Raw genomic sequence first — 23,445 nt, forward strand, 5'->3', positions numbered from 1 at the left:
CGTAGCCAAAAAGGCTCCTCTATGCTACCAGATGCTGTTTTAGTGGACCCTGTTGACTGCACCGAACCTCTCTGCACAATGTCTAAGTGTTGCCCACTTACTAATGTACAATTAATTACTTCCAAGTCACTTTGCGCTGCACCATGTCTGTGCAATCCACCCTCCCTCTAAAAAATGTTACGTCATGTAGCTTCTTATCAGTGAATGCAAACAAAGGGGGGTCTGGGAATCTCTCTACCAGCACGAACACAGCCCAATGACCTGTTCTTGGGTGAATAACCCCTGGGAGAGACTCTACCAAGTCTTTAGCTCACTGTCCTTTTCACAGAGAAGAAATTTCCCCGCATATCAGCCTTTGTCCTGCCCAGGGGCAGTCCAGCGCCGAAATGCCAGGCAATTCTCCTCTGAACAAGAGTACCATCAGTAACCCCATACACGTGTTTCAGCCTTGTTGGGCATCATCAGTGAGGTGAAACTGTTGCCTCTCTAAGAACAGTGAGCAAGGGGTCCACGTCTGGATTGCCCTGTTAACTTAGGGTGAAACCCAAAGTTAATGTATGCAAACAAAGGGGGGTCTGGGAATCTCTCTACCAGCACGAACACAGCCCAATGACCTGTTCTTGGGTGAATAACCCCTGGGAGAGACTCTACCAAGTCTTTAGCTCACTGTCCTTTTCACAGAGAAGAAATTTCCCCGCATATCAGCCTTTGTCCTGCCCAGGGGCAGTCCAGCGCCGAAATGCCAGGCAATTCTCCTCTGAACAAGAGTACCATCAGTAACCCCATACACGTGTTTCAGCCTTGTTGGGCATCATCAGTGAGGTGAAACTGTTGCCTCTCTAAGAACAGTGAGCAAGGGGTCCACGTCTGGATTGCCCTGTTAACTTAGGGTGAAACCCAAAGTTAATGTATGCAAACAAAGGGGGGTCTGGGAATCTCTCTACCAGCACGAACACAGCCCAATGACCTGTTCTTGGGTGAATAACCCCTGGGAGAGACTCTACCAAGTCTTTAGCTCACTGTCCTTTTCACAGAGAAGAAATTTCCCCGCATATCAGCCTTTGTCCTGCCCAGGGGCAGTCCAGCGCCGAAATGCCAGGCAATTCTCCTCTGAACAAGAGTACCATCAGTAACCCCATACACGTGTTTCAGCCTTGTTGGGCATCATCAGTGAGGTGAAACTGTTGCCTCTCTAAGAACAGTGAGCAAGGGGTCCACGTCTGGATTGCCCTGTTAACTTAGGGTGAAACCCAAAGTTAATGTATGCAAACAAAGGGGGGTCTGGGAATCTCTCTACCAGCACGAACACAGCCCAATGACCTGTTCTTGGGTGAATAACCCCTGGGAGAGACTCTACCAAGTCTTTAGCTCACTGTCCTTTTCACAGAGAAGAAATTTCCCCGCATATCAGCCTTTGTCCTGCCCAGGGGCAGTCCAGCGCCGAAATGCCAGGCAATTCTCCTCTGAACAAGAGTACCATCAGTAACCCCATACACGTGTTTCAGCCTTGTTGGGCATCATCAGTGAGGTGAAACTGTTGCCTCTCTAAGAACAGTTCGTGCTGGTAGAGAGATTCCCAGACCCCCCTTTGTTTGCATACATTAACTTTGGGTTTCACCCTAAGTTAACAGGGCAATCCAGACGTGGACCCCTTGCTCACTGTTCTTAGAGAGGCAACAGTTTCACCTCACTGATGATGCCCAACAAGGCTGAAACACGTGTATGGGGTTACTGATGGTACTCTTGTTCAGAGGAGAATTGCCTAGCATTTCGGCGCTGGACTGCCCCTGGGCAGGACAAAGGCTGATATGCGGGGAAATTTCTTCTCTGTGAAAAGGACAGTGAGCTAAAGACTTGGTAGAGTCTCTCCCAGGGGTTATTCACCCAAGAACAGGTCATTGGGCTGTGTTCGTGCTGGTAGAGAGATTCCCAGACCCCCCTTTGTTTGCATACATTAACTTTGGGTTTCACCCTAAGTTAACAGGGCAATCCAGACGTGGACCCCTTGCTCACTGTTCTTAGAGAGGCAACAGTTTCACCTCACTGATGATGCCCAACAAGGCTGAAACACGTGTATGGGGTTACTGATGGTACTCTTGTTCAGAGGAGAATTGCCTAGCATTTCGGCGCTGGACTGCCCCTGGGCAGGACAAAGGCTGATATGCGGGGAAATTTCTTCTCTGTGAAAAGGACAGTGAGCTAAAGACTTGGTAGAGTCTCTCCCAGGGGTTATTCACCCAAGAACAGGTCATTGGGCTGTGTTCGTGCTGGTAGAGAGATTCCCAGACCCCCCTTTGTTTTCTTATCAGTGAAGCCTACAAGTTCAAATTTTAAGGAATCCTCCACTGCTGCAGCAACTCGCAACATTCTGATTCATAATGCTGAGGCTGCAGATGCTACTATTAATTTACCTATTGTCAATGACAAATTACACCATAAAACCCCTAGTAAACTGAAACCAAATCAACTAGCATCAGGACAGACATTTATGGACAAATACATCCTGAAAGCAACCTCTACTAGTGATAGGGTGAATTCTCTGTAAAGGCTAATTTCCCAAACCTAGTGAGTCCTCCAGCAGCTTTGCTGGATTTTTGGGGTTTATTTTTTTCTCCTGCTAAGAGTGAGACTCTTTTTCTCCCACTCTTAGGCATGATTTGAGAATGTCCTTTGACTTTGTAAAGTGTTTTATGGGCTATGGGGCCTTTTACTCCATAGGGTTTCATGTGTTTTTGGTAAGTGTGTTACACAGCACCCTCAGTGCAGTAACACAGGGGTGTCATAGTGACCCGCAAACATAGACTCCATCCCCTGGGACAGACTACTGTCTCCCAGGGCATGTAAAGTCACCATTGACTTTATTAGTCTTAAATTGTGAACAGAACCAGTACAAACCATCATATTGTATCATATCATAAGTACTTGTAGTGGTAATTAGATTGCCCCGGGTCTGTTTTTCGAGGGGGCACTGTGCAGTCCCCCCTCGTCGAGTTTCTGGCTGGTGGCAGTGGTTACCACGCAAAATATTCCACTGGAATATTTCCTATGGGATTTTCCCATTCATTTTAAACGCACCACTTTTTTGGTGCAATGTTAAAGATACCGCCGGGTTATTTATTTAATATTTATTCCCCGGTTGGGTCTTTTTGCCAGGACTCGGTTTTAAAATGGCATTTGTTTTCGCCTCTGTAACTCCAACCCAAGTCGAGCCCTTTGTTCCACTTTTGGCGGGCTTCTGCACAGAAGCCTCCAAAAGTGGTGCCACTCTGTCTGGGTCTACAGGATGTTTGGGAGGGGGGGGGGGAATAGGCACCCTGGACTGAGTTGCCTCGGCAACTCAAGTCGCACTCTTGTGTGATTGGCCCAGTGGTGAGCCGCCCGGCTCACCACTTGGCATGTTTGAGTGACAGCTAGGACTGATGAATGTGGGTTTTCTGCATAAAAGCAGGGCTTTGGGGACTGGAACTTCAGAAGTCGCCACAGGACCTAAAGAATCCCAAGAGGGAGAAGCTGAGCTGACCTACAACGACGACCCCACCGGTGGAGCCCTGCGGAACCGACTCACCACTTCCCAACGACAGAGAAGATCTTCTTCCTGGAGAGTCTTCTTCCTTTGAACTGGTGGGGTTAACCGGTTCGCCCTCTTTTCGCCTTCCTGGATCGTCTCGTGGTCAAATCGCCCGTGCCAAGTACCCCGGCGGCCGGATAGCCACGCTTCACCACTACCGCGAATAAAAGGGTAGTACCTTTTTTACCTGGAAACTCCGCGGCTGGTTTCTTCCTTGGCAGTGCAACGACCTCCAGCTTTCCTCCACGTCGAGATCTTCTCTTCCCCTGGACGAAGCCCCGACTTGCACCCGCTGCCAGGAACAACTGCCCCCGCTGGAGCTTTCTCACCATTTCAGGTACTGTGTCCCGCCTAGTCTCCCTTGCAACAGACTGTTCACAGTGTCCCGTAAATCCTTGACTCTCTATCCTGGGGTGACCTGGAACCTGTTAACTAACTTTTCTGAACTGATCCAACTCCTTTTTGAACTATCTGCAAAGACTTTTAAAGTGTGCTTCAACTGGGTGATCTTGGGCACATTCTGTCTTGCTCTCTCCAAGAGTGGGCCTGGCCTATGAACTTTCTTTCTCTACAGTAGACTCTGCCTTTCTTGACTTGCTGTGGTTCTTTTAAAAGTGTTGGTATTGTGTGCTTTCCTAATTCTGCCTTTTCCCTCCCTTTTTAAATAATTATAGGAGTGCCATCTTGGTTAAGCGCTCACGTCTGTATTGATAATAAGTGGTGTTCTTTTCTTAAAGTCGAATAATTAATCAAGGAGGTGTATATATTTCTAGTGATTGTGTTTGAACTTGCTTGACATATTAGTGCCAGTGTATTTTTTACAAGTGTGTTTTTAAATAAATAATTATATACTTTTAAACCCAAGCTCTGGTCAGTGTTTTCTTGTGCTACTGTATTTTTGTACCTAATGTGTATACTCTATATACTGCCTAACTCTTCTTGAGATAAGTCTGACCCCTCAGCCACAGCTACAAGGTAAATCCTGGTGGTACAGACTGCTACCAATTGGGTTTGCTGTGAACACCTGTAGTCTTAAACTTTTTGCAGTGGTCCCTAAGGGAACTGCACAGGTTTCTGCCTAACAACTAGCACTGAAATTAAACTACCTAAAGCCTTTAGAGGCAATGCTATGCTAGATCACTCAGCAATGACTACACAGTTATTTTTTTGGGAGGAAATAATATCACTGATATTAGTATAATTGAATGTGCGGATAAAGTGATGAACCTGCCCTCTGCTGTTGGAATCCCGGTAAATTCCATCTCATCATCCCAAGTGGGCTTGGCTGACAATACACCCACTGCCCTGACTAACATTATCGAAGGTATTGATTCTAATAAATGTGACCTTGCAGCGGAAGCAAGCTCTTGGGCCTCCAATCCGAACCATGCAAATTCATCTCATCTACATCATACTTTGAAAGATCTGGATGAACGGATTTGATTGACTCACCCGACAGTCTCTGCCTTAAACGTGGTCCTTAGCTCTTATGTTGAGCTGTACGATAACATTTGATCTGAGCTTAAATCTGTCCAAAGTTCAATGACGGAACTCAACTTGAAAATTGACTGCATAGGCACTGAAATATTGGCAGACCTAAATAACAAAGTGGACTGGATCGGTACCAAATTATCTCAGAAGCTGGCTGTGCAAGTTCCTTTATTGGTCCCACAGGGTGAAAGTTCCACCTCAGCACCTATGCAAGCACCTATAGTCAAAACACACATTATAGAGATATCTGATAATATCTCAATATTGGAAGCTACCAACAATGCCATTGCTCAAGATCAAGTCTTGCCAACACCACTTGCTGGCTTCTGTTTCTCTGCTGCTCTCGCAGCCTGCATAAACAACCCTATACAGATCCTTCCCAACTTGATCTCTAAACTAAGTCAGCACTTACCCACTCTGACCTTAGCTACACAGGAAGGTGTTCCTAATAATGACACTGCCCATGAACAAGCTAAGTTGGTATGACCGGCTGGTTACTGTTACACTGCTGGTGCCCTACCTGGCACAACCAATTCAATACAGATCAATTCCAACTCTACTTCTAATTTAAGCCAGCTTCCATCTACTGTGAATCCAGCTATACAGGAAAGTGCTTCTAAGCGTTCTGGCCAAAATGAATCTTAGTACCACGCAAATCGCGCCTTATCAAGCTGAACCTGGCTACAAAACAAACTAATCTACTATTTGCCAAAATCCCTGCACCTACCCCTTTAAATTTGAATTTAGGGTCTACCTTGAGGGGAAGCACTTATGTGCTTTTACTCTACATAGGGCCAAATTGGTTGACTCTACTGCCCAAACTGACACCTGCAAACTACCAACTACTCGGGCCCCTACTATGCTGGAGAGCAGTCCTTTACAGAATTGCTTGGCCCCCTTGAAAATGATTGTACGAGAAACCCTAATTGCTCCCTCAACTGCAAACCTTTGTTCCACATCGGTTTTACATCAAGGATGTGACACCGGTAAATTTAGGACCTGTGAAGAAGTTCCTAGGTTACCTGCTGTGCCTCAAGCTACAAATCCAAATAAGGTACAGGGTCCCTCGGACACAAGGATCGACCAAATTTCCTCAATATGCGGGCCTACCCAACTTCAACCACCTACGAATAAATATCCCAATCAGTCTCTGATCCCTGTTCCTCCATTGGACTTAGGAGCGGAGTGGGGGCAGCTTCAGGGCGATAATATCCCGCCAGTTTCCACATATCCAACAATTTCATCAGGTATTCGAGCTTTGGTGGATCGCCTGCACAAACCAACTGCGAGGCTTCAGTTCTCTGATGCAGACAAAAGGCAAGACATTAACCTAAAGGGTCTTCAAAGCTTACCGGTGGGTTCTCTAAAACGCCAAGAGGGTACTAACGCTCTAAGCTGAAACCGTTGCATTTGGTAAAAATCCAGAGCTTGCTAGAGTTGGAAGCTCCAATTTGTCTGAATAGATGCAATGTCCTGTCTATTTTTTCTGAAATCCCAGCACTTTCTTTAATTTCCTCTATAGACATTGCTAGAGTGGCTTTTCCAGACTGAAACCTTCTAGACATGAGCATGATCTTCCTTGCCTCTCCTTTAGTCAAGGAACTGAGCCTTACCCAAACAGATTCTCTGCAGGAATTGGGATTTAAAGTTGAAGCTGCTACATCATCGGAAACGTTGCCTCAAAGGCCTTTTTCGATACAATCTTCAACCAAACCATCGGGAGACAATTCAGGCGCCCCAGAAATCCTGACTAATCAAGAAATCCAATCTAAACAGCAGGACAAGGACGTTGATTGGGCCTCCATTATCTCCACCTTGTGGCAAAAACCTGTGCCCTAGGCCAACATCTCCAAGCCTAAGCTTAGGATCTTTCTCGGACCTTTGCCTCAAATCTTGGAACTCCAGAGGCAATCAGCATTTATTTACAAACTTGGAGTGCCTACAGTTGTTGAGGGATGCTAATGTTATTTGCATTCGAGAGACCTGGATGACCTCGACCCCATGCTTGGATGGTTATAAAATTTTCGACCAGCCTGCTCGACATAACCTGGGAGGTAGACCATCAGGTGGTCTAATTGTCGCAGTCGTTAACTGCTCTTGTCTATATGGCAGGGCTCTCTTGGGCCTTCAATATGGGGCTCTGGGTGTAGACCTTACTTCCAGCAGTGGTTTGTTGAAATTGCTAATTATGAACATCTATTGGCACAGAGGTGTTGTTGAAGTTAAATTGTTAGTGTCCACTATCTCTAAGACTATCTTAGAGTGGGTGCTTGCCAACGACTCAGGAAGAAACAAGATGGTTACACCTGGTATACTGAGCTGGGCAACTTAGGCTTACAACCTTTGCTTGGCCACTCACAACTACCTAAAAGCCCCACTGGACATACCTGGCGCCGTGGACATTCTTCCTCTATGCTTGATTACATCTTTGTGGATGAATACCTACGTATAAGATGCTCGCAGTTGGAAATCCTCATGAATACCTGGAGTGACCATGGCATATTAACGGCAATATTCAAAATCTGCCATCCACAGGGTCGGTACCGTACTCCACTCATGGTCACTCCCAATTCATCGGGTACTGCGTTTCGGTGGACTTCTAAAAACATTGACACCTTGAACCTCAATCTGAGCGCTATGCTGAATCAGACTACTTTTGACTGGAAAATGGCAACTTTCAACACCGCAACGGTTACATCATTGGTACAAACAGCGGTAGAGGTTTTGGGCAATCATTCCGCAGGCCAAACTCCAGCTAGTAGGCATATCCATCTTGATAACTCTGATTTGACATTAGCAAAATCCATCAAGAATAAGAATATTATGAAACTTCCATTTGCAAACCTTGATATGCCCATACGCTTAGGTCTCATTAAGAAGGTCAAACAAGCCTATAAAAATTACTGCAAAACAATTAAACACCAGTTATTACAACAGGACTCTAAATCAATGCTCCAGGTTATTATGAAGGCGAATGTGGGTGCCGTCTGGCATATTGTCAATGGACAAGATAGTAACCCGGCCATTGCTTTACTGAATCCAATTGCGGAACAAAGCTGGTTGGACTTTTATTCCAACAGATTTGCCTCTAACCCTTTGCAGGGAATAAACCGCTCTATGAATTGTGACACATTAGTCCCTATTTCCAAATGGGAACCCCCGATTGAGATTGACACGGTGTTACATCTAATCCGAAAGTGTAAAAAATCTAGAGCCCTTGGCCCAAATGGGCTCACAAACAACACTTTCAAAGCTGATCCGAACCTTTGAGCCAGTCTTTTAAGTATTGAGTTCCGAGACATCATCCAATCTGGGGTATGCCCAATCTCCTGGTCCACTGCACATGTGATCCCAATTTTCAAATGCGGCAGTAGGTCTGACCCTAAAAATTACCGGCCTATTACCTTGATCGATGCGGGTTGCAAAATCTTTTCTGCCTTCCTTCTCTCGCATCTGAAGGTATGGGAAAAACCCAGTCATCCCCTGAGTCCTTTTCAAACGGGCTTCCGTAAATCCCACTCTACCAACATCAATGGGCTTGCGGTTAAGTGCATTCAGGAGGCTGCCTGGACCTCAACTAGGGGCCCTACTTTTATGGCCTCAGTGCATCTCTCAGCAGCCTTGCACTGCGTAGATCGGAATAGGCTATGGCGTAAACTCTCTGCTTGGGGTCTACTAAAGGGTTTAATCAGCCTCATAGAGGGGGTTTACACAATTCGAGTGCAAGAATCTGGCTAAACAAAAAGGGGGACATGTCTGCTGTGGTCAGTACATTCCGTGGGGTTAGACAGGGATGTGTCCTAGCCCCATGGGTGTTTAACCAATATGTCTCGGATGCAGCGGAGCATTTGCTGAAGGAGGGTCTTTTAGCACCAAGACTTGGGTCTGTGAAGCTTATTTGGTTGGCCTATGCAGACGACTTCCTATTATTTGACCTAATTAAGCTGGGGTTACAGCGTCTGTTGGATGTATTTGCCAACTATGCTAAGCTAAATGGATTGAACATCAACCCCGCGAAAACCAAAATCCTCGCTTTATCCAAAGGGCTGGGTAAGAAGAAAACTAACTCCTGGCATCTGGGGGGTGCAAGAATACCCTGTTTCACCTGCTTTATCTATCTGGGCTATTATGTTGGAGCTAGTAGAGGCTCGAAAGGGCAGATAAATCTTCTCTTAAACAAAGCTAAGGTACTAGCCAGACAGATCCTTAAAATCAACCGCAAATATGGCCTTTTCTCTGTTAGAACTGCCCTCCTCTTTTTCAGGGTAAAATAGCCTCGAAACTGATATATGGTTTGGAGCTATGTACAGGGTTAACCATCTCCAAACTTGATGTGTTTGAAGGCGACATCTGGAGACGGGTCCTACTCCTCCCTACTGCTGTCCCTCTTGCTGCGATTCGGTTCGAGCTAGGCTACATCTCTTTAAAATCTCGAGTTGACAGGAGGATGCTTATGCTCTACGCCAAACTTAAGGCACCTACATCCAATACTCTATACGAACTTGTTGGGAATAACTAATTTGCTAAATTGTGCTAAATTATTCTGTGTAACATCGGCTCAGATCTAGAGCAGCTAACTACTAATCCTACAAAAACTAAAAAGAAGCTGTGGGACTATGATTGGTGCCGGACCATGGATGCTTTCCACTCATATAGCTCTGTCTCTTCTGGCAAATGAACACAATTTTCAGGATTTTTCCTAATCGTGACCACCGACAAACCATACTTAGATTGCGCTGAAATAGTCTACCAACTCTGGACACTAAATTGAGGTGGAAACAGATTTCGGTGGCAGACAGCCTCTGTAGATTTTGCCATTCTGCTCCTGAAACGGCTAAACATCTTATTCTGTTTTGTACACCACTTAACACCCTTAGAGACTCCTGTCTGAATGTACTAAAATCTCTATAGTTGGGCTTACCAACTGAACTGGTGTGGAAACGCTGTTTGTGTATCGGTACTAAGTGAGAGGGCTTGGCTCTATCTAGTTTTATTCGTAACCTTCATCTGGAACATGTGTGATTGAATGCATTTTGTTGTTTAAAACATATAGGCTTCAAAACATATAGGCTTTTCTTCAGACTCTACCCTTACTATCCGAAGGGAGTATATTGCTATTTTAATTGTCTATACATTAAGTGTATATACACTTTTGTTTCTTTTTCTATGCATTGTCAATTGTTTTCTTCTCTTTTGTAAAGGTTTAGTAAAACCATACACAATAAAAAAAAAAAAAAATTAAAAAAAAACTGTCGCTCTCCACTTTCTTCTCTCCTCTCACGCTCTGTCCCCCAGGTAAAGCCGACCCCAGCACTTGGGATTCTTGGCTCCAATGTATATATTAAGAATAGCTGCAGAAGTCCACTTAACCAAAATCTGAGTTGGAAGCAAGCACAAGCCCACCAGTGGTGAGGATCTGTACCATTCAAACAGCCAGTAGTTGACCAATCCGGGACAAGAACTGGTTTCACATTTGCCCCCAGTAGCAGACTTTCTGGCGCGAGTGATGTGGACTGGAACTAGAGTCTCAGCCCCCTTCCCTTGCCATACACGCACAAAGCCTCTCTAGCTCATGAAAGCAGCAGTTTTCCTGAGTAAGTGCATGACCTTATAATTTCTTTCCTTACCTGAAAAGGCAGGAAGTCGCGACATGTCTTGTCTCCTCTAGGGGACACTTTCTGCTACTGCACAAGCTGGGCTTCTCACTGAATTTGAAGTACCATGTGACACCAGTCCAAATGCTCCAGTTCATCGGAGCAGTCGTAGACCCCCAGTTAGGGAAGGCCTGGCCGCCCAAGGAGAGTGTCAACAGCATTGCACAAATGGTGAACGTGTTTTGAAACCACGCCACCTTAATAGCGGCTTCCTTCCTCCGCCTATTGGGTCTCATGACCTCCTGTATTTTTCTAATGCCAGAGGCCAGGCTGTGTATGAGGTCCCTACAGTGCGTCCTAAGTGTCAGTGGTCACAGTACCTCAGAGCCCTCACAGAATCCCTCAAGGTGTTGAGGTTCAGTGGTCGTCAACCTCAGCTGGTGGACCGACAGCAGCGAGGGAACCCTTGTGGCCTCCTTGGCCTCAGGCCTGAGTGGTCTTGGATATGTGTCTGAAGGGTTGGGGCGCTCACTGCTAGATTTGCAGGTGAGCAGCCTTTGGTCTGCAATGGAAGCCAAGTGGCTCATCAACAGGCTGGAATTGCGAGCCATCGCATTAGCCCTTAGAGCCTTCGCCATGTCTCTCAAGGGGAAGCATGTCCTAATCCTGACGGACAACACAGTGGCCATGCACTACCTGAAAAAGCAGGGTGGCGTGCGCTCCCTTCTCCTCTATAGGGGGATAATGCAGCTGTGTTTCTGGTTGCTGGAGAACCAAATCTCTGTCTCTGCAGTTATCCAGTGGGGAACAGAGAACAGCTTGGCAGATGTTCTGAGCTGGCAGAGCACAGTCTCATACAAGTGGGATTTGTGCCAGGAAGTCCTGGAGAAGCTCTTCTCTCTCTGGAGTACACCAGCAGTGGAACTGTTTGCCATGGAGTCCAACAGGCATTGCAGACAGTTTTGCTTAAGGCAATTCACAGCAAACTGGGCACTGGGCGACACGTTACTGGTGGATTGGACCTTCCATCCCCTTTACGCTTTCCCCCCGATTCCCGTCATCCCATGGGTTCTCAGGAGGTTGAAGAGGTTTTGTACAACCATGATCTTCATCGCCCCGTAATGGGTGAGGAGGACTTGGTAATCTGATCTCTTGAATCTGACCATCTGTCTGCCTCACAGGTTGCCTCTGTGCCCGGATCTCCTGACCCAGTTGGAAGGTCGGGTACTTCACCCAAACCCAGAGTACCTCAACCTACATGTAGGTATAAGGTATTATGACTGGGGCCTCTGAGGAGGGATGTACTTGAGGTGTTGCTGGCTGCATGCAGACTGTCTACCAGTTCTTTCTATACGTGTAGGTGGAGAAGATTTGAGGCATGGGGCAGGGGACGCGAGAATGATCCCATCTCTTACCCCACCACTACAGTGATGGAGTTCCTTCTGTCGCTGGCCTCAGCAGGCCTTCAGGTTACCACAGTCAAAGGATATTTGGGCATCCTTGTCTGTGTTCAAAAGGTCCCTGAATCAAGGTTCCTTCTTTACGATTCTGGTAATGGCCCAATTCCTGAAGGGCCGTGTGAATAGGTTTCCGTCAACTCCTTTAATTGTCCATGACTGGGATTTGGATCTAGTTCTGACATTTTTGATAGCTGCTCCTTTTGAGCCCATGCATTCCTGTTCTTTGTGGCTGCTATCGTTGAAGACCGCATTTTTGGTTGCGAATACGCGAGCCAGGAGTGCTAGTGAGCTTCAAGCCTTGTGTTGCAAGCCCTTGTTCGTATGTTTCTTTCAGGAAATGGTTTCCCTTAAAGTGAGACCTGGCTTTCTTCCAAAAGCGGTATGAGTTTCACCTTTCTCATTCTGTAGACCTACCGGTCTTCTACCCTCCACCACACCCCTCTAAAGAGGAGGAGCGGTTCCATCCCTTGGACCCCAAAAGAGCTTCGAGCTTTTACATCGCGAGGATGTCTGAGTTCCAGATCTCTAAGCAGCTGTTCGTGGCCCATTTATTGTCCCGCAAAGGTATAGCCGTAACGAAGCAGACCCATTCTCGATGGATTATTCTTTGCATCGTGGAATTCTACCAGTCTGCTGACAGGCAGCATCCTCCCGACATCAGGGCACACACGACAAGAGGGGTCTTGGCTTCTACGGCCTTGCAGTGGGGAGTTCGCATTAGCGACATTTGTCGTGCAGCTGCATGTCGTCCTGGCACACGTTTACCGCGCACTAATGTCTGGATGTTGCCCGCGGGGCTGATGCATGTTTTGGTAGGGCAGTACTGTTTAATCTGCTACTGTAACACTTTCTGCCCGCCTCTGTGGTCCTAACTGTTTGGGGAGTCTATCAGATGAAGAATCTGCGGCAGAAAGGCAATCCATTGAAGGAGAAATTACTTACCGTAATGTTCTTTCTAGGGATTCTTCGCTCACAGATTCATCATCGCCCCTCCCATTCATCCCTGCTCAAAATTCCTACGGCTTGGCACATTGGTCTAAAGTGAAAGGACGTTGATGATGGCTCTGAGGTGACCGCTCTTATCTGGCTAGGAGCTTGCTTTTAAACATTTTTGTTTTTTTAAATCTCTTCTAATGTCTTTTTAATTACTGGGAGCTTATCCCAATCTGTTTTTCACATCTTGGGATGTTTCCCATTGTCAAGTCTTTACAGGCTGGTTAGCCTCGTCTCCCATTGTTTTCCTCTGCAGCATTCAAGCACAAGGAAAAAAGGGGGAACTGAGGTATGGCGCGTAGTGACATGATATATGAGACGCCTGCCGTTGCGTCCAAAGCCGACGATCGAGCACCAATCAAGGCGGACTGAGTCGAGGTCTACTACGCCCCCTGATGAAAAGTTTCTGTTCAGCAGAGCTGGATGAGAAATCTATTAGATGAGGAATCTGCGAGAGAAGAAGAGAAGAATCCATAGAAAGAACATTATGGTAAGTAATTTCTCCTTTCCTGCCGTTTCTTCGGGTCACAGATGTCCCAGCACTGCGGGTGTAGAAACAGGTCCAGTTTGTCACAGGCGCTGGTGCAATCGTTTCGGGAGGAAGAATGCAAGAAGCACCACTGAAGCCCTCTTCAAGGCACTGAGAATGATGCAGGAAAACTGGTTTCAGTGATTGCCACCGCTGCACGGCGAAACAAAGGGACACAACTGTTGCGGTCAGAATGCACCTCCTATCTTGTGACCCGTAGATTCTGGGTAGACTAAATTCAGCAGGAGGGCCGTTGGACTTGTTGTCGACCCCCGGAGTCCCAATCTTTAACATTGGACAGCAACGCTTGTAGCATGGTAGACCAAACTCGAGCTGGTCAGCCATGGATGGCCCAGGGACACTTCCAAGAAGACTCCCTTGCTAGGCTACCAGGAGATGTCGGGAATGATTGGGTCCACCATTTCAATGGGTCGAAGCACCAATCTTGGATCAGTTGCGAAGCAAGGCTTCTTCAGGTCAGCAGTAGGATTCATTTACCCGGCCTCTTCACAGCTCTTCTCTGGGTCTTCCTTCGTCTGCTGGGCTTCTCAGGATGCTTGGCTCCTTCTTCTGATATGCTGGCATGGCTGCAGGACCTCTCCTCTTATCCAAAGCCAGGTGAGTGATCACACTCGGCCCTCCAATGGCAAGATCTGCCTCACACGTGCACACCAGCAGTGGTTTAATTGGGGACCACTGGGGCTCCTCATGCACGCATGCACATCAGACATACTGGAACCAGACAGTCCCAACCCACTTCCTGGGAGCCACCACATGTGAAATGCACTAGCCCGCAAAAATAGCTTTCCCTAGGAAGTGCATGCCCGTAAAAAGGAATTTCTTAACCTGTAAGGGCGGGTAGAAGGCCAAACTACAACATGGCCAAAGGACAGACAAAGACCTCGTGGCATGGCCATGTGTAGCCACTAGCCACAGTAAGTAGCCAAAAGCGGTAAATGTGTTTAGGCTAACACAAAATACTTCAAACATAGAGAAAAGGGAACCGCTGCCACCATTCTTTAGAACATCTAAAAGTAACAAAAAATTATCTGAGGGTATGTCTATAGCAAAACAAAAAGAGAACCCTATTGCATTGCATTGGAAGGTGCATTTTGCAATGATAGTCACCAAAGTGGCAACAAAGTGAAAAGACTAAGGGAAACTAAATTTCCCGGCACTGACAGCCTGACAGACTAGTGAGTTTCCCCATAAACCATACCTTAAGAAAAAACCATACCTTAAGAAAAAAACCATACCTTAAGAAAAAACGTGGAGGCTCCTCCTTCTCCCACTTAGCCACAAAAACCTGGAACAACATCCCGAAAGAAATAAGAAACACCAAAGACCACCTACAATTCAGAAAATTACTAAAAACCTGGCTCTTCAACATCACAGATTCAAACTGAAAAACCAAACCACCAAACGGGAAAACAATGAAAAGGTTGACACATCTAGGATGACAATGACAACATCCAGAACCGAATAAAGAAACTCTTACTACAACAAGAGATACAACACTAAGTCTAATAGGACACAAGCGAAACCCATGATAACAGAATCCAGCATCCATAGCCAACTCCCAGCGTACAACGTTCATCCACTCGATAAATGCTACTACAGTTCATACCTGTATGAAAACTACACAGGTGCTAATGGTTTTAATTATTATTATTTTTAAAGAAAAGTACCTCGCTGGCTGCGCAACCTGGCACTGCGCTGTTGATTCCCAAGTCCGTTTTCAGTGTTGTTCACTGTGACATCATCAATAATGAAAGGGACTTTGGAAAGCATGGTGCGGCACGGGCTGCGTACTGAAGTAAGTTTCTTTCCTTTTTAAAAAATAAATATTTCTCTTAGCACCCATGTAGGAAAGTACACAGGTGCTAAAGGGGTATGGAGGAAAGGGAAGCAGGAGCAGGGAAGGGGGCGCTGGCTAGCAGCACCAAGGCTGCTCGGAATGTGGGCTTGTACAATACAATACAGTCCGCGTTCAAAGCATCCCGATTGACCAACGCCCTCTTCGAGGGTGCTAATGGGGTTACTGGACATTGATGATTAAGGTTGTCAGTTTGTTGTATACTGTTGTCATTTTTAAGTGAAAAAAGGGCAAATTACAGCTGTTCCTCCAAATTGGTTTTAAATGATTTGTTCAATGTATTTACTAGCTATATACAGCTTCTCAACTGTATTGTACACTAGAATTTAATTAATTAATGATATTTTCTGTTTATTCCTAATGTAGAAAAAGTCCATGAAATGGAGAAGGAGCACTTAAATAAGGTGCAGACTGCCAACGAAGTTAAGGTGAGTTTATATTTTGCTGATGGTTCCTATTCTATAGCGAAGCTACTTTTGTGAAGCTTTTCACTGTATAGAAGTTATAAAGCTATTTTTCTTAACCCACAGCTTGCTGTTGAGCAACAAATTCAGAGCCATCGTGAGGCCCACCACAAGCAGATTAGCAGTCTGAGGGATGAGATTGATGCTAAAGAAAAACTCATTACTGATCTGCAGGAGTAAGTATTTAAAACCAAACTGTATATACTCTACAAAACAGCTGCCCTGAAATGCTGTTATAGATGGTCTTTAAATGATCACAAGTGCTGTCTAGAGAGCAGTGCTATTTGATGAGATAAGGAAGCCATGACTGAGTGACTTTGATCATAGCACCATTTAAATCCAGAAGTATGTGCAATTAATTATCTTCTGCAAGGTTACGTAGTATATAGAGCTCCTCGTCCATGCAAATTACCTCATGACATACTCGTTGGTCAAGTTAAGTGACAGCCCCTGAAATGTCTGGGTTTTTAGTGACTCGTATGTGTTTGTACAAGTATGTTAGCTCTAGTTCGCCATAAGTGCTGAGTTGATCATTGACAAAATAGACTTGTAACTTCTGTGGGTCAGGCAGATCTCACCTCACTTCAACTAAAATCAGGGGTAGCCCACTTAGAAATGCCCAAATGAAAAACTTGGCAGCATTAAAAGTTCCTTTGTAAGTGTGTTAGCATGTAGTTCACTGTACATATGTACTATGGGCAATATATCCATTCAACTTTGCATATGTCATATGTCCACACAGGTATGCCACTCACCACTTAAGAGGAAGGTGATTGCTCTATCTTGTGAATGCTTGTGGAAAAAAAAATCCAAGGGTTTCTGTGGGTATAAGAGGAGAGGATATCCGCCAAATTAGATTAAAACACTCAATGTGTAATGTAGGAGAGCAGTCTGGCTTTACTCGTAGGAGGGGATGTGCAGGCCCCAAAAATCAATTCGACTCTTAGAAATGCAACATAAAATGTACCAAATTCAGAATAGGTTCTGTAGAAAGACATAACACTGATCCTTTAGGTCGCTGATACTATTTGCTTATCGCTTGATGTGCTTTGCACCCTGAAGTAAATTGCACTGAGGATGGGCACGTGTGGCTGACTGACATACCCCGGAGCAGACGTTGGAGGAGGCGAAAGTTGGTGTGCTGCTGCATACTGGGTCCTTCTGTGCGCTCTCCCCACTTGTCGCCTCACCCTTGCGTGGTGCAGTTTCTTGTGGTGCAAATATCTTGGAAACCGTGCATTTTAGGGCCTGGACCTCAGGTTTCTCCCTCATGTCGAGGCCGGTCCTTCTAGGACCACATTGATGGTTCGCCGATTTCAGGCAACCGACTCATCTGTGAGGGTGCTGAAATCCGGGGGAACCGGGTGGAGTGTCCAAATGTCATGTAGCCAGTAATTTCTGGAGGGTTGTAACCGGTAACTATACAAAATGTGGTGCAGATTGGTGAAAAAGTGTGGAATTGTATAAGGAACAACTCTTCGACACGAACAAACAGCTTTTCACTTTTATATATATATATTTCCTAGGCTTGTGGAATCTGCTTAGATTCACATGCTATGCATAGGCTGACATTTAGTGGAAGCTGCAGAGCATTACAGTTGTTTACGAAACTCAAAAAGGCATGCCAGTAATACTATCCTTAGTGAGACGTCCACTGTACCCATGGTCCTTCACGCGTCGAGGTCCCTCGGATTGTTTTTTTTCCGCCATCGTGAGCTGTCGCTTCTCACAGAGTTCAATTTTGGCTGATGCCATTTGCTTATGCAAAGTTTAAATATAGTTACTCTTTCTGTCCTTTATTCTTCCGACATTATTCTTCGATGCAGTGAAGAGTCAAGACAAAGGATAAGATGACGCCGTCGGACGAAGTCAAGTTTCGACTGACCCTTTCGGCCTTAGAAGGCCCACCAAGCCTAGGCCCATACAGTAGGGAGAGTGGAGGGCAGTCATTGAACAATGCATTTTCCCACCCTTTCCCTTAATCGCCCGGCTGCCATTCCCAAACATGGATAAGACACCCTTTAAATTCTGCCCCACATGTAACAAAAAGTTTCTGTGGATCGATAAAAAACAGTGTGCGCAACCTGTGTTTGAACCGTGACCACGACGAAGGGCACTGTCGAGCGTGCAAGCTCTTAAGACCGAAGACCCTTCGAGATCGCAGAACAAAACGCTGGGCCCATCACGCCATGCATGCCGAGGCTGCCATGGACGTGGAGGGAGCCTCCAGTGACTGCAGCATCGCCGTCTTCTCGGATGGTGAAGGGAAACATCCAAGTTCCCAAGTGCAAGCCCCCGACCCTAATAAACAGGCCGGCCGCCCTGTTGTGGGGAGATGACACCCGGCGGCAAGAGCACTTCCTTGTCCCACACTAAACAGACACTGTGGCAATGTGTCGGCTATGCCGACCGTACACCCAGATTTGGCGTCTATGGGCAGATCAGTAGATTCCCTGTCTTCTGGGCACTCGAAATCCCGGTCGCCCCATGACCGGCCCCATAAGGCAAAGGTCGCCGCCCATAAAAATCCTTCGACCGAACGTCGGCAGACGTGGCAGAGGTCCTTCCCAATGCCGAAACTCGACACATTTCATCGAAACCAGCTGGGAAGTCCAAAAACACAGGGTTATCTCACCTGGTTAAGAAAGATGTCCCAGAAGGACTGTTTCAGCCTACTAACTCCAAAACATCTTACTCAAAGAGCTCTGATCATAGAGACCAGTCTCATAAGAACAAAGACACAGCTTATAGGAACAAGTCTACCCCTTCAAAGGAAATTGTAACTTTCCCACAGGAAAGAGAGGAAGAAGAGGGTCCCTTAAGTGAGGCTTCAAAAAATAAAGGTGTACCCACTCCTACACCCCAAGTCCTTGCCATACCATACCCAGGGATCATCCCCAGCTTGGACCTATGGTCAGCAGAAGACGTAGATAGGGTGATGTCCAGAATCACTTGTTTTGCAAATTTCCTTGAAAAAAAAACCTCAGGCAAATCACACCTCCTACTGCTCAGGCTTCAAGGTCTCAGCCCCTGTCTTCCACTTCTCAGCCACTGTCTTCATCCCAGCCAGCAACAAAAATGTCTTGTACCTCTGCTGACCTTTATGACATCCATACAGATACTGAAGGGGATCTTGAAGAATATCAATACTATGATGTTGATAATGATGGTGATGATGAGTCAGAAGTGTATACTATGTCTTCTCCAATTCAACAAGATTCACCAGTCCCCGATTCTCCAGTAGATAATCAGCCCTTATTCAATGACTTGATAATCAAAGCAGCTGAGCACTTCGTTATTCAAACACGGGAGACTCAGCAAGACAAAGATTTTGTCGAGGATATCCTGGGGGACAAAAAAGCTGCTACCCAGTTCATCCCCATCTTGAGGTTGGTACAGAGGAGAATGCAACCCTCACTGGAATGCCCAATCAAACTAGAGCAGGAAACCTGCGCATAGAAAAACTATTCCGCCCGGCGCCATCTGATACTTTATATATCAGGGGACAGCTTAAGATGGATCCCCTCCCATGCCTCCCCAGTAAGGGGACGGATTTCAAACTTCACCCATGCATGGGAGGGAATAACAACGGACAAGTGGGTGTTATCTACAGTAGTGGGAGGTTATTGTGTAGAGCTCGTAGAAAACCCATTGAACCACCCCCCTCCCCGCGACAGAGCAAGACAACAAGATGAGAACAAGTCATCTTGTTAGAAGAAGTCCACGCACTGTTCCTCAAAGACTCCATCGAGATTGTGCCGTCCAACAGGGTAAACAAGGGTATTTATACAACATACTTCCTTGTGCCAAAGAAAGATCTAACTATGCGCCTAGTATTAGACTTATGCCCTGCAAACACTTAAGCCACAAATGTTCTGCATGACAATGCTACAAGAGGTAATTCCCCTGCTAAAACGAGGGGATTACATGGCAACATTGGATATGAAAGATGCCTATTTTCATATTTCAATGGTCTCCGCGCACAGAAAGCTCTTGCGGTTCAAAGTAGCAAACCAGCACTACCAATTCAAGGTGCTACCCTTCGGAATAGCTTCAGCTGCAAGGGTATTCACCAAGGTACTGGCGGTGGTGTTCCTTTGACTGTTAATGTGTTTTATGGGCTATGGGGTCCTTTACTCCATAGGGTCTCAAGTGTTTTTACTATGTGTGTTACACAGCACCCTCCGTGCAGTGACACAGGGGTGTCATAGTGACACCCCACCATAGACTCCATACCCTGGGACAGACTACTGTCTCCCAGGGCATGTAACGTCACCATTGGATTTACTAGTCCCAAATTATTAACAGAAACCGGTACAAACCATCATATTGTGGACGTACTGGTCGGGGCAATTCGATTGCCCCGGGGTCTGTTAGTCAAGGGGGCACGTCTCCGTCCCCCTGATCGAGTTTTGGCTTGTGGCAGTGGATACTACTTTTATATTCGACCACAAATATATCCCTATGGGATTTTCCCATTGTTCGAGGCTACCAACTTTAATTATTTAATTCTCATAGCCTCGAACATACCGCCGGTTTATTTAATTAATATTAATTCGCCGGTTGGTATTTTTTGCCAGAACTCTATTCGAGAATGGCGGTTGTGTGCTCTTCTGTGACTCCAACCCAAGTCGAGCCCTTTGTTCCACTTTTTGGCGGGCCTCTCCACAGAAGCCTCCAAAAGTGGTGCCACTCTGTCTGGGTACCACAGGGGGTGTGGGAGGGGGTTTAAGCATCCTGGACTGAGTTACCTTGGTAACTCAAGTCGCACTCTTGTGTGATTGGCCCAAGTGGTGAGCCGGCCGGCTCACCACTTAGCATGTTTGAGTGACAGCTAGGCTGAGTGAATGGGGGTGTGCTGCATAAAAGCAGGGCTTTGGGGACTTGAACTTCAGAAGTCGCCACAGGACCTGAGAATCGGACAACGGAGAAGCTGAGCCGACCTACCACGACAACACCACCGTTGGAGCCCTGCGGAACCGACTCACCACTTCCCGACAACAAAGACGATCTCCCGGCTGGAGAGGCTTCTTCCCTTGACTGGTGGGCACAACCAGTTTACCTTCTTTTCCTCGCATCCCAGGACGTCTTGTGGTCGAATTGCCCATGCCAAGCACCGCGGCAACCGGATAGCCACTTACCACTGGACCGCGAATTAAAGGACCGCTCCTTTTGCCTGAGAACTCCGCGGCTGGTTTCTTCCCTGGCAGTGCAGCAGGCTCCTGCCTTCCTCCCCGACGAGATCCTCTCTTCCCCCGGACGAAGCACCGACTTCCAGGAACAACTGCCCCCGCTGGAGTATTCTCACCACTTTACGGTACCGTGTCCGCCAGGCCTCCCTTTCTAAAGATTGCTACAAGGTAATAATAATCCCTTAGCCTTCCGGACTGGGCTGGCCGCCTTGACCATCTAACTGGTCCCTTTCTTTGGTCCAACTCTTTTTTGAACCCTTTAAAGACTTTTGTGCACTGCAACCGTGTGACCTTGGACACATTTCGTTCTGATCCTCTTAAAATGGATCCGGCCTTCTGAACTCTAACTTCACGGTTTTACTTTGCCTTCCTCTCTTGTTGTGTTCTTGTGAAAGTGTTGGGATTTGTTTCAAATTATACTCTGCTTTTCTCTCCCTTTTTAAAGCGGAATTATTAGTGTGTCATCTGCGTTAAGCGCTCACCGCTGTCTGAAAATAAGTGGGGCTTTACTTAAGAATTGTCTAATACTGTTTAACGGAGTGTATATCTTTTAGTGACCGTGTTTTTGAACTGCTTAACATTAGTGCCTGTGTGTTTTATTAGATGTGGTTTTAAATAAATAATTATATCTCTTTTACACCAAGCTCTGGTCAGTGTTTACTTGTTCTACTGTGCTCTTTTGACCTATTGTGAATACTCTGTATACTGCCTAACTCTTCTTGAGGGAAGTCTGACTGCTCAGCCACAGCTACCAAGTGAATCTGTGTGGTACAGACTGCTACCAAGTGGGTTTACTGCCAAACACCTGTAGTCTTAAATCTTTTGCAGTGGTCCCAGAGGGAACTGCACAGGTTTCTGCAAACAGCAACCAATGCAGGAGTGGTTGGTGAAACGGTGGTCTCAGGCAAGTGATCAGTGGGACGATCGTAGTTCAAAACCTACGCTGGTGGTCAAGAGGAAATCTGTTGAAGGGAAAACCCTTCCACGATCCAGAAGCACAAGCGATTGTCATAACAGACACGTCACTCTCTGGGTGGGGGGCTCATTACCTTCACCACACAGCACATGGTCTGTGGACTCACATCACAGCACAGAACCACAGCTACCTGCTGGAACTATTAGCAGTATTCAAAGCACTTCAAGCATTCGAAACGCAACTGATGAACCAGGCGGTTCAAATTCTAACAGACTGCACAACTGCGATGTTCTACATCAACAGGGGGGCACACGCTCTCCAAGTCTGTCCAAGTTGGTGCAGAAAATATGGAAATGGGCACTCAGACGCGGGATATCTCTATCCTCCCAACTCGTTCCAGGGGTACTCAACACGCTAGCAGACTCTCTTCGATCCCCTACCAGAAGAACAAAAGTGGCAACTAGACTCGGGCATCGTAGACCACATCTTCTCTCAGTGGGGTTACCCCACAATAGACTTGTTCTCTACAGGAGAAAGCAAGCAATGCCCAGACTTCACGTCCAGGTTCCCCCAGTCAGACTCCAAGCGGAACGCCCTATGGATGAACTGGTCAGGGAAATGATTTTACGCTTCCCCCCGATCCTGCCCCCCCCCACTCCATTAATGGGCAGGTTAGTGAATAAGATGCACAGAGAACAGATGTCGTTCATCCTAGTTGCTCAAATGTGGGCGAGACAACCGTGGTATCCACATCTGCGCCAACTGGCGATCCCATCAAACTCCTGTGCCAAATCAACCTGTTAACCCAACACAGGGGAACAGCAGTGCACTCACAACCACACTCAATGAACATGGCAGCATGGCTCCTGAAGTCAGAGTTCGGACATCTTAATCTACCACAGTGGTGTATGTATATCCTCAAAGAGGCACGAAAACCAAACACTAGACACTGTTATTCGACAAGTGGAGGAGATTAGTAATTTGGTGCCAGTCAAAACAAATAAAGCCCATAGAATGTACTCCTTCACACATTCTAAATTATATGCTCCACTTGTTAGCTTCAGGGTTAGTATTCAATTCTATAAAGGTCCACCTGGCGGCTTTATCAGCTTATAGCACCTCTCAAAGTAAAGTATTGTGGTGGAAAATTCCAGTTATTAAGGCATTCATGGAGGGAGTAAAAAGACTCCACCCTCCAATTTCAAACCCACCGCCAGGATGGGATCTCAATGTAGTACTAGCAAAGCTCATGGGGGGCCCCCATTCGAGCCTATGCATAAGTCAAGTCTTAAACACCTGACATACAAGACTGCCTTCTTAGTGGCTATTACTTTCATAAGAAGAGTTAGTGAATTGCAAGCA

General features: G+C 46.4%; 1 protein-coding gene across 2 annotated transcripts in view; it reads left to right on the forward strand.

Annotated features, from left to right (window-relative positions):
- KIF5B (kinesin family member 5B) overlaps window positions 1-23,445 on the forward strand; it is a 1,711,571-nt gene that overhangs the window by 1,075,067 nt on the left and 613,059 nt on the right. For both annotated transcript variants that reach the window (XM_069648059.1, XM_069648058.1), the window contains exons 18-19: window positions 15,878-15,939; window positions 16,042-16,151. In XM_069648059.1, coding sequence (XP_069504160.1) covers window positions 15,878-15,939; window positions 16,042-16,151 — 172 coding nt within the window. The remainder of the gene's footprint in view (window positions 1-15,877; window positions 15,940-16,041; window positions 16,152-23,445) is intronic.

The sequence above is a fragment of the Ambystoma mexicanum genome, chromosome 2q (assembly GCF_040938575.1).
Source record: "Ambystoma mexicanum isolate Mex_15411 chromosome 2q, UKY_AmexF1_1, whole genome shotgun sequence".
Taxonomy (NCBI): domain Eukaryota; kingdom Metazoa; phylum Chordata; class Amphibia; order Caudata; family Ambystomatidae; genus Ambystoma; species Ambystoma mexicanum.